Below are 12,500 nucleotides of genomic sequence, written 5' to 3'. Positions count from 1 at the left end.
GAGAGAGAGAGAGAGAGAGAGAGAGAGAGAGAGAGAGAGAGAGAGAGAGAGAAAGGGAAAGTGGAGGAAATACACTGCTTAAAAAAGAGGGGATGATAAAAGCAGAGAGAGAGAAAAAGAGAGTGAGAGTACAATTTCCTGTACATAATTGACCTTGCCAAAACTGCCAAACACCAGTGGAAATGGCATCGTAAAGCTAACTGGGTTTTATGGCCTCCTAACAGTAGTTGATGTAACACATAAAGAAAAGAAAGCAATAAAATGGTGGGGCAGATGTAGTGAGGAAAGATGAGGGAGAGGCGAGGGGAAGACCCCTATGTGATCTACAGCTGGGACACCAACCCTGATGAAGAGCCCAACAATATTGTACACAGAACACACGCAAACACACACACTCTCTCTTTTATTTGCTCGCCTCTGCCTCTTGCAAAGAGCCCCAGTGAAAGTAGATGTTCTGTTTTGGAAGCATAAATAGCCTCTGACAGCATTTATTTTTTCTGTCTGCGAAATATGGATTTCTATGTCGGGCAAAATAGCTGTGAGTGTATCAATAATGTACAGGGGGCTCCCCATGTCTCCCATGTAATTCAATTCAAGTTGCCATGAATTATGCCACAGTGCTAAGCTCACGGTTTTGCGCCCCTGGGCAGTAGAGCAGGTTTTTCTTTCTCTCCGTCTGTCCTCCCCTCCCTCCTCTCCTCATCCCTTCCTCCGTCTCTCCGTAAATGTGAACAGTTTGTTGCCTGTGAGCTTTTCTCATGATGGGGGATGTGGTTGTGTGGGGGTGTGAGTGGTCCTAATGGTGTGCTGTTATGTACAGTATGGGGATTCAGAGAAGAGATCGAGGTCTGAGATGCTGTTGCAGTAGACAGATCAGACCACGCCACTGTTTACAACATACACTGTTCACACTGATGTTGACATCAAGGCTGACTGGGACAGGATTCTTTTCTTTCTTCTTTTTTTAATGTTTATGATGGTTTTTCAATATACATACATCAGATACATGAGATCTAGCACCCAATAAACACTCAATAAATCTATCTACAGTTCGACAAAACAAGACTTTTTTCTTCAGGTTTGCCGTTGTTTTGGGTTGAAGTGCCTTTGGTTGTCTGCATGACATTACTGTAGTACTGAGGGATGACTCACCCTAACGGCACAGCGCTCTGCAGCACACTGCAGTTCTTCGCACCAGAATACAAGAGACGTGACAATGAATCTGTTGTGTGAATGAGGCAACTTTCTTTCCTTCTCCTTCCCCTTCTCCATCCCTCTCTCTCTCTCTCTTTCTCTCTCTCTTTGGCTGTATCAAGTCTGTCAGATGTAGAGCTTCCTCCTAAACAAATATGCTTGAAGGAGCAAATTTTCCTCTTAAGAGAGAAAGTGCTGATTATCCGTTTCCACCTCTGACACTTTCTTAAAGGTTTTAAATGTGGAGGCTGTGATTCTGGAGAATATGAGGTGTGATGTTATAGAAGTGTGTGTGTGCATGCATGTGTGTGGCAGACTGTGGTCAAATACTGGAGCTGCACTTGATTTAGTTTGCCTGGTACAAAGCAAGACGTGTTCAAAATTGCGTGAAAGCTTAATTAAATCAAACGCATCTCAAGTTTTTGAGTGTAAGTTCACTCAGGTCTCCTTCGTATGTGCATGTGTGACTGTGAGACTTTGTGTGTCCACAAAAGTGTGCGCATGAGCCCAAAGTGGGACTAACTACCAATACTACCAATAGTACCCTGTTTATTATTGCTGTATTCTTTGATGCTGACCTAAGGCAGCATTTTCCCAGTGTGGGTAAGAGAAATAGCAGTCCAAACCTTTCTTTTAAAATGTCTAATTGAGCTGTAAAACACCCCTCATAGCTTCATAGATCAGAGAGTATTTTCAGAACCTCATCACCTACACTGTGAAGGGAAAAGGCTAAATTAGAGAAATCATAGCTCATGTTGAAATTATTCACCGTTTCAGATGATTCACCCATGAAATGATTCACCATTTTCAGATGATATATGATCTCTCTCCCTCTCTCTGTGAGTGTGTGTGTGTGTGTGTGTGTGTGTGTGTGTGTGTGCGCGTGCTCGTGTGTATGTACCCCTGGGGGTCTCTTAATTACCCCCAAGTAAGAACCTGGCAGGTGGTGTCTGCCCCCCCATGGCTGCCTGCTCCCTGGGCCTGGGTGGCACTGCCAATCTCTCACTGCCAAACACAACAGTGAGGCTCATGACAATGTCACATTTTCACCATAGAAGTCATTAGATGGATAGATAGAACATAGAAGGATGAAGTATAGGAGGGTAATATACATCCCAAGTATTGGAAATGTGGTGGTATGCAAAATACTATAGAACTATAGAATACTATACGTAGAAGCAAGAATCCAATGAGTACAGTTCACAGCGCAGAATTGATATGTTACAAACAAATGACATTTTGCCTGCTAGCAGCATTTATAGAATCTCAGGAACTCTTAATAATAAGGGTACCTGAATGAACAAATGAATGCATGCACGCACACACACACACACACACACACACATACACACACACACTGTCAAGCCGCCCTCCCTCTTCTCTCCACTGCCGTGATAACAGCCAGCCAGCTTCGACCCCCACACTCCCCCCATTACCACGGGTCCCCTTTATATTTTCATTAAGAGCTGAAGGATCTCATCAGCACTGAAACCTGAGCCATCCATGTAATTAGTTCAGTTATAACGGGGAAGCGCCAGCCAGGCCTCTTTAACAGGCGCCGCTGATGACACCCTGAGCACTGAGGGTGTTCGTTTGGGGGGGGGTGTGTGTGTGTGTGTGTGTGTGTGTGTGTGTGTGTGTGTGGAGGGGGGGGGGGTCTCAGTCGACTGATGAGAGCCAGACGAGAGCACGGCAACGGAGAGAGAGATGAGAACATTTAACAAACTCTGCCCCGGGACACAGTCCTGCTCGCTTCAGCAAACAGAGAGAAATAAAACCAAAAGCGAGAGCACGGGTTCTCATCTCAACAGTAGGAGGAGAGAGGGAAAGACAATAAACGTACCTCTCCTCCTTCCGCTATTGCTGTTCTTCATTCATCCCAAAATGAAGGATGTGGTGAGGTCAGACGGCCGTCTAGTGGCACCCCTCACCGGACCATCCTGGGGCCTTTATAGGGGAGGCTTGGTGGAGGTAGAAATCGGAGGACAGACTCATTGAAACGCAATGAAATGCAATGAGAAATGGTATCACGAGATACCATGGTTGATACCATTCCTTATCCTGTTCCATGCGCTCCAATGAGCCCATCCTCCGATTTCCACCTCCACCAAGCCTCCGCTGCTGTCTGTGTATGGGACTATGTGATAGTGAGATGTCCTCTAACTGACGTTTGGTCCTGCATGTTGTCACCCCGCAGGTAGAGTGCAAGAAGGCCCAGCCCAAGGAGGTGATGTTTCCGCCGGGTACACGAGGCAGAGCCAGGGGTCTACCCTACACCATGGACGCCTTCATGCTGGGCATGGGCATGCTCAGTAAGTAGTTAGCACAGTGTCTTTATCGAGTTCGACAGCCACCAAACGCTTGAACGAATGTTAACGTAATGTTAATAACGTGTGGAAATAATTCCACGTTTATTCCACGCAAAATGAAAAAAAAACTGAATTGTAATCTGATTTCTGCATAAAAATAGTATTTGTTCATGTACCGTTGGGTCAGCTGTCTGACTCCATAGTGTCAGCCCAGTAGTGTTTCATGCGACAGCAGCTTTGGTAATCCTGATCTTCCAGGTGCTGAGATCTCTGCCTCATACATGCACACTGACACAGCAGCTAGGTTGGGGGGAAGGCTGCAACAGACTGTTGGTGACTCTGTGACACCGTTACCTCCTCCTCTACCCTCTCTCTCCACCTCCAGACAATGCAGACCCCCCCCCCACCCCACACCCCCACTCGTTGCTGTCCAGAGAATGTGTTTTCCCATTTTCTGTAGATTTGACAAGGAAACAAGGATTCCGAGAACCCCCGCGCCCACCCCCCCCCCCTCCCCCCTCCCGCCTGAGCTTCAGCTCTGCTTTTCGTGACAAGAGATAATTACTGTGAGATTGATCGTCTGCTGAAAGTAACTGAAGCAAATAAATGGTTTGATGGCGGCTGCTGAATCCCAATGTCGACTAATGGAGGCGCCAGGATAGGTCGCCCCGCCCGTAATTTAGCTTGATGAAGCATCCTCATAGGGCCTTGCGTGAAATATGCTATTGATATTCATATTTCTATTCAAACATCCCGTTACCACCGCACCCAGCCCCCCCCCCCCCCCCCCCCCTTCCCCACCCCCACCCCACACACACACAAACCAACGGAGCAGGGCTATGCATTACAGAACTAAATGAAGAGGAAAATTGAAGTAATGTTAAATTATAAATGTATGATTTAATCTGCCTGAAGAGTGCTGAATAATAGGATACGAAATTAGGGATATCTCCGGGTTTCATTCTGGGGGGGAGGAGTGCTGTCTTAAGACATAGTTCATCTTCATCAAGCCTCTGACTCCCCACCAGAAGCCTCAAGCTTTTGACCCCTGATATCCTGTGAGCCACTAACTCACACTGAACTGGTCTTGGGAAGACAAATCATGCTTCTTTTTTTTTCCACATTGTAATACACCTGTCAACAGATATGCTCAACTGTGGGAAAGGCCAAGAGTTGATGGAAAAGGTTCAAAGTGGAGGAGAGAGGTTTGAGAGGCAGTTGGGAGGACCGAGAGAGGGAGGCGGAGGGGAGGATGGAGAGAGGGAGGCGGAGCGGAGGATGGAGAGAGGGAGGCAAAGGGGAGGACGATGAGGGAATATGAACTACAGAGTTCTCTCTCGCGGCACGACGCTCCTTATCTGAATGAAATTGGAAAAGCAGGACAGCGAAACAATCCATTTGCTCATTTGCATAAAAAATGCAACAAGACTGGTTATTTAAGGAACAGTAATTCCTTACGTGCCAAAATCTCATTAAGAAGCCCCTATCTCGTGCTCCTTTGTTTACGGCACCTAATCGAGCCATTTATCTTTATTGTGTTAGGGCCTGCATGTATGTTTGCAGAAATTAATAAACATTTAATCTGTGCGCTGAGTACGGGCTTTACCAGATGGATAATTGATTTTAAAATGAATCTGAACCGTTGAGCCATAAAATAGGTGCATTAGCATGAATGCTAATACGAGCGCAGAGATTGGCTCAACGTGGCAGCCAGCAGGGGCCAGATAAAAGTGACAGGTCTTTATTTACCACCTTGCTTGTAGACAGAGACAGAGGAGCCCGCCCAGGAACATGGCGCCGAATCACTTCCTGTCCTGTCTGTGCCTTGACTCAACAGCCCCCACCCCCCCAACCCCCTCCCCACCCCCCTCCCCAATACCAAATCCTTTAGTTTTGATGTTTCCATCCCCTCTCATTGAGCTTCTTGTTCGAGATCTTCTTTGTTTGTCACCGTTCATGTGAGACAGAATAAAGCGGGAGTGTGAACAGGTTCCTCACACCTGGTTATGTTATGTTGTAAACAAGGCAAGGTGTTGGTAGACACAAGCACACAAGCACACACACACACACACACACACACACACACACACACACACACACACACACACACACACACACACAGCCACACTCACACCCACAGCCACAACCACAGCCACAGCTGTGATGACATGTGTCCTATACACCTCTCACTGGCTTTTTTTTTTATTGCCGCGCACAAAGCTTGCTCAGCCACCTGGAAAGGTGTCTGAGACAGTCTCTCACACTACTTCCCTTTTTTCTTTTTCTTCACTACCTCTCAGTCTATATCATTGTTTCTTTCCGAGATGTACTTGAACTACTTGACAACACCAGAGACATCTGAATACTGTGTTTGTGTTTTGTTTGTGTGTGTGTGTGTGTGTGTGTGTGTGTGTGTGTGTATAGGTGTATATGTGTGTGCGTGTGTGTGCGTGTCTTGCTATATGTCTGCATAATTCAGAATTCTAATGCAGATAGCACAACTGAGAAGGACATGCTGAGTGTGTGTTGTGTGCTGTGTGTATGTATCATTGTGTATAACTGCACAAACACTATGGCATAACTAAGGGTGTGAGGATGTGTGTGTTGGTGCCTATGCCTACCTACAGTACAGTAGGCCCACAGACAGTAGAGTGCTGATAGACCTGGCGGCAGTTTCCTTGTTCATTCTGCTGACAAGCCTCCCCCCCCGCTCCCCATCCTGCCCCCCCCCCCCCCACCACCACCCTCCTAAGGTGCTGGCCCGTCACTGTGTTAATCACCTACTGTCAATAGAGCCCCACCAAAGACCCGCACACACACACACACACACACACACACACACACACACACACACACACACACACACACACACATTCTCTCCCTCCTTTTTGCCAGCTCTCCAAATGGCACAGGAAAAGCCTGTCATGTATATTTAGCTCCGGCAGTTTGCATTGACTCCTCTTTAAGAGGAACAGTAAACAGTGTCATGGCCGTGAGGGCGGTGAGGTGGAGGCCAGGGTGAGACTGGGCCGTCACACTCCTGTCCACATGTGAAAACAGCAAAACAGAAATTCCAATAAAACGTTAACAGCAATATAATGCGGTGTCCAAAAAAACCCAAACATAAAACGAGGAATTAAGATTAATAAAAAAATATTGATCACTAAAAGGCTGCTGCAAACACTATCGATCGATATTGCCAGGTGTTCACTGTGAACTGCCAATTTCCAAACCGGGGGAAACCAGGTCTGCGATCTAGGAAATGAGGTCACTCATTCGCTTGAGTTGTAAGAGCTATATTTTCACTGAGAATGTTATTTGTGTCAGCCTCCCTGCAAGTGGTATTCACTCCATTTTGGCTCCAAGTAAGGCTTTCATTTATCATTGTCGCTGCTCCACGCACACACACACACACACCCACACCCACACACACACACAGACACACAGACACACACACACACACACACACACAACACAGACACACACACACAACACAGACACACACACACACACAAACACACAGACACAGACACACACACATACAGACACAGACACGCACACACACACACACACACACACACACACACACACACACACACACACACACAACGTTCGTCGATTAAACTGCTGCTATTGCTGTTTGCGAGCAGCAAGAGACCACTGAGGCAGGATTTGAACAACAAGCTCATCTGACTTTAACTGTCCAATGAGACTCAGTTGGACTGTGACAGCTCACACACGCACACGCACACGCACACACACACACACACACACACACACACACACACACACACACACAATCACACACAGCGAGAGCTACAAGTTGGCAACTGTACAAGTCCAGCATGTGTGTTGGGTCCCATCCCACTTTCACCCCCCTCTTCTACCGTGACTAGGATGTGGTCCAGCGGATGCAGTGTGGCAAACACTGCTGATATGGTGTTTTATCTCTCTCACACACACACACACACACACACACACACACACACACACACACACATACACACACACGAAACCGTCACAGCTATATTGGAAGTAATGAAATCGGAAACGTTAAGGAGCTCTTCTGAACTATCGTCATTAAACATTTCTGCCTCAGCAAAGATGACAAAAACACAAAACTTAGCAGATTGCAAGTAAATTCCCAAACAGCAGACTCAGTGTCTTTTTTGCTACTTTGGAGTGACTTTAAGCAATCGCTCGATCACATTCCCCTCCCCCGTGCTCCTGTTCAGTATCCTTGCTAGCGTTAGCGTTAGACACCTTCTCTAATCCCTAATGTCCTGGCACAAAGCTCAGTCACTCATTGTCTCTCGCACCACCATGTCCTTCATGATCGATTAGCCCGCTCTATAAAAGAGAAGTTATCGATCAATGACAGTGAAGAGGAGGAGGGAAAGGGAGGTAGGAAGGGTAGCGAGACGGAGGGGAGGACGGAGGAAGACGGAGGAGGGGTTAGGATGGTGGGGGGGGAGGGTGGGAGGACTCACATTAGCAGAGGCAGCAGTAGAACTCTGTGTGTGGGTGTTTTGCGTTCACACGTGTGTGTGTATGTGTACCGTACTTATGTATATGTGCGCATCTGTGTCAAAGTGATGGTAGGCCAGCATGGGCTAACACAACTCTTTATTCTCCTCTCCTCCCAAGGCTACCCAAACATCGTTGCGACGTACGGCCGTGGATACACTGGTTTTGCCCCGAGCTACAGCTACCAATTCCCTGGTAAGTTCCATCTTGTTAGGCACTGTGTGTATCTCTGCCTGCCTGCTGGGATGGGGTAATGGACCCCTACTGGTATACCCACCCCCACACACAAACAACCACACACACACACACACACACACACACACACACACACACACAAACACACACACACCGGCTCTGTTTCCTCTGCCACCTCGAACACACACACACATACACACACACACACACACACACACACACACACACACACACACACACACACATGGCCTGTTCTCAGATCTCAGCTGGGTTCCCCTGGATGAATATGTAATGCCATCATGTCAGTCTAACCTAAATGACTCCAGTAAAAGGATGAATTCCTCCTTGGCACCCAGACACCACATTATCTGTCTGCCAGCTATTATACTGTGGAAAAATTCAATCCTCCCAAATGTGATTTGATAAGGTAACATTATGCAATTATTTCACCATTCACTTCCTCTCTAAAGACCTTCACAATGTGAAATGCCAGAGTTGAGCCCAGAATCTGCCAACAGCTCTTGACGGTGTTCCACTTTTCAGGCTTGATTTCATGCCTTATTTAAACATGTTATGAGTGGCCGTGTGTGTGTGTGTGTGTGTGTGTGTGTGTGTGTGTGTGTGTGTGTGTGTGTGTGTGTGTGTCTGTGTCTGTGTGTCTGTGTGTGCGTGCATGTGTGGGTGCATGTCTCCGCCTGGCATCAGTATACTCACCCTGGCATCATGTCAACAGGAAGAGTGCGTATGTACCAATAGACCTGTAGAATGAAGCCATGTATTAGACATGCACTCTAATAAGTAAATATTGGAATAGAGCCGGTGACATGACTAGATCCATCATGAGACTGTTTTGTTTTGACATGCTGTGACAGGTGAAATCACTATGGAGATGTTGAATTAAACCAGGAGTTAGGGGATGAAGAAGTTACAAGGCCCCAACCAGGAATACCATGGGACTGTTGCATTGTGAGCATGTTGAAATGTCGATTTAGTATGGAACGTGCTAATCTTACAGTACGAGGAACACATCTCATTGCCTCTCTGTTTCCTCCATACAGTGTTCCTTTCCCCTCAATGCATGTGCGGCTACGCGTCAAACGAGAGTCGCGAACAAACAGCGGAGTTCAGACGGAATCTTACTGAAACGGATAAATAAATTACCAGAGGGAAATTTATAATGAAGGGATGTTAATTGGCAAGTGGAAGAGAAATCTGACTGTGACTAAGCCCAGAGAAAGGGATTAAAACACACATCACTCCAGACAGTACAGTACTCTCCCTGTCAACACGCTCGCAGAACCACTTCTCGGGGGGTGTCTGTCTGGTGACCGGCGTTCCAACCTCGCCTCCTTTACAACTGGGGCAGTCCCTCCAGTGTGGGCTTGAACACACCCTGAGCACTGCACACACACACACACTATGCATACACCTGCAAACACACATGACACATGCAGCCACACGCACGCACACACACACACACACACACACACACACACACACACACACACACACACACACACAGTGTGAAACACACAGTCATCTGAGCACACACCAGGGTTGGCTACACATACACAATTGTCAAATCCCCCCCCCATTACCTTACCCCAGATTTAAAAAGCAAATCAAAAGACAGTGTATTAAAAACACTCTGGCTGTTCCCCCTGTATCCAGGGACTCCAGTAAAGCTCTATCGTCAGTCCAGGGCTCCGAGGCTAGCCAGCCCCTCCTCCCCCCCCACGTTGGCGCTAGTTAAGAGACAGAGAAGGGCCTGATTGCTTGGGGTTAACTTTGGCACTTTGCTCTAATCCCCTGGCTCTCCCTGTAAAATGATCTCGCCTCAGCACCGGGCACAATGTACTGGTAGCCCTTCTTTTTTTTTCTTCCTCTCCCTGTGATTTTCAGATACGGCCAGATGACCTTGGTGCTTGGACATGGAAGGTGAAAATACTTCCCCCCCCCCCCCCCCCCGCCCCCTCTCCTGCTTGTAGCGTTGAGGGATTTAGCATAAGCTCACTTGATAGGGAGGTTCAAAATGGACTGTTGAAAAGGAGAGGAGCTCATTTTTTTTCAAGCACTGCCGGTAATCCTGGCAGGAGACTGAATTTGGAGGAGGTCAAATGGGGAGGGCAGAGTGGAGAGGTGTGCGTGCACTCTCTACCCATTCAACTCTCCTTTTCCCCCAGACATTTTCAGATCATTATGAGGTCATTTTACAATGGCCTATTTCTTATCTGGAGCCTCCTGTAGTTTATACATTTCAGACTGTCGATTTTCCATTGCCTAGTATTCATATCTCGTTTTTTGAACGAACGATTCCCTCATCATGTGCAGCACTGTGATGATGAATCTGGAAGCAACAATGATGACATGTTTATATTTTCCTTTGCTCTTCCTTTTCTCCCACAAGTCACTTAGAAATTCCCCCTCTGGTTCCCATATCAGGTACTGTGTGTGTGTGTGTCTGTGTGTGTCTGTGTGTGTCTGTGTGTGTCTGTGCGTGTGAGCTGCAACATTTCTTCCACCTCTCATTTAGTCATGTCTACAGTGAGAATCAGCTACAAATACCCATACAGACTGACACTCACACACACACACACACACACACACACACACACAAACACCCCGACAGACTGACACACACACACTCCCATATAGACTAACACACACACACACACACACACACACCCATACACACACAGCCATACAGACTGACACACACACACACACATCCGTATCACAGTCTCAAGTCGCTCCTCTCCTCCTCCGCCTGGCTGGAGCCAATTGTCTCCTTGTTTTTGTCACACCCCATTTCTGGCGTCTGACGCGGCGGTCTCTGATGAGAGCTGAAGGATGCGGCGCATCGGCAGCGAGGCGCCAAGGTCACAGCCTCTTAGAACCAACTTCCGCGCCAGGACTAGGTAATAAAGCTGCCCCCCATTCGCTTCCACCACCACTCCCCTCCTCCACTTACCTGCCTCTCGTTTAAGGGGGGGCCCTAGAATTGATGTTTCACTTTTGATTAGGGCCTAACCAGTTATGCAAACGGAAGGGGGATGGCGTCTGAGGCTTTGCCCCCCCACCCCCCTGCAATTACACACAGACACACAGACAGCTTACCCTCTGACAGCAACGCGCTGGTGCTTGGGGAGATCATAGTGAGGAAAAAGAACAAATGAGACAAAAACAACACCTTGCTGTGTGGGCCCCCTCTGATTTTCTCAGAGAGTGTGATATTCGTCCAGGGCCATAGTGTGTATGGGGGGGGGGGGGGGCAATAGCAATGGGGTGAGTGAGAGAGTGTGTGACGGAAAGCACAAGGATAGAGAGAGAGAGAGAGAGAGAGAGAGAGAGAGGGGGAGTGAGTGCCAGTGAGAGCAGCAGGCACCCAGGCAGCTGTGCCACCTCATCCAGCCTTGTGGTGAAAATCACCTCTAATTGAAAAGCCTGCCTATTAACCCAGTAGGCGTAAAGAGGCAAATGCCTTCAATGTGTCACAGGCTGGGAATAGAGGACCGCTGAGCTTGGCTCACACACATATTTATACACACACACAAACACACACACACACACACACACACACACACACACACACACACACGCACACACTTCAATTTGTGTGATTTTGAGAACATTTTGCTGGGTAAGTTTTTGTGTGTGTGTGTGTGTGTGTTGATTGATGCTGCCATGGAAATACCTAAATACTTCACCGTCATGCCTCTGATGAGGTTCACACACTGACTTTAGAACAGGCATAGTGGTGGACAGCCCTGCTTAGAAGAAATACCTATGAGGGACTCATTACCGTCATGGCAATTGGGGAATAGCCAAATGGCAGGCCAACTCCATTCTGGCTCAAACACTGGCCCAGGGTGCAGGAGGAGTCTTCTAATGTGTTGTCCTGCCACAGGATTTTGACCTGCGTCTCTCGTTCCCGTCTGTGTGTGTAAGGTGACTTTTTCATCCTTGACATCAGCCGTGTTTGAGGTTATGTCCTATCATGCGAGGCCAGATCATATCGAGGCCTTTGTGTCCATTGGATGGCCTTGTCTGAGTGACCTTCCCACCTTCCTTCTCTGCAGGCGCACACACACACACACACACACACACACACACACAGTACACACTGTGTTCTCCACCAAAGGCAAACTGGGCGATATTGTGTCAAAAGCCCCAAAGAGATAGCGAGATGGAAAAGTGGAGGAAGAGAAGGAACAAGAAATGTGGAGGAGAGAGAGAGAGAGAGAGAGAAAAGGAGAGTTGAAAGGAGAGGGAGTG

The 12,500-nt window shown here is 47.6% G+C and overlaps 1 protein-coding gene across 7 annotated transcripts in view; it reads left to right on the top strand.

Moving 5' to 3' along the window:
• The window catches only part of msi2b (musashi RNA-binding protein 2b), a gene marked incomplete at its 3' end in the record, with an annotated part of 208,271 nt that overhangs the window by 168,418 nt on the left and 27,353 nt on the right, over positions 1 to 12,500 (top strand). For 6 of the 7 annotated variants that reach the window (XM_080525243.1, XM_080525241.1, XM_080525246.1 and 3 more), the window contains exons 9-10: positions 3,392 to 3,506; positions 8,151 to 8,225. In XM_080525243.1, coding sequence (XP_080381369.1) covers positions 3,392 to 3,506; positions 8,151 to 8,225 — 190 coding nt within the window. Of the gene's footprint in view, positions 1 to 3,391; positions 3,507 to 8,150; positions 8,250 to 12,500 lie in introns of all 7 variants that reach the window. The other variant, XM_080525245.1, reaches the window with a different exon arrangement.

This window comes from Nansenia antarctica (genome assembly GCF_963989245.1).
Source record: "Nansenia antarctica genome assembly, chromosome: 3".
NCBI classification, from domain to species: Eukaryota; Metazoa; Chordata; class Actinopteri; order Argentiniformes; family Microstomatidae; genus Nansenia; species Nansenia antarctica.
Note: the sequence above shows the minus strand (reverse complement) of the source record. Positions and strands in the feature narration are given on the sequence as shown.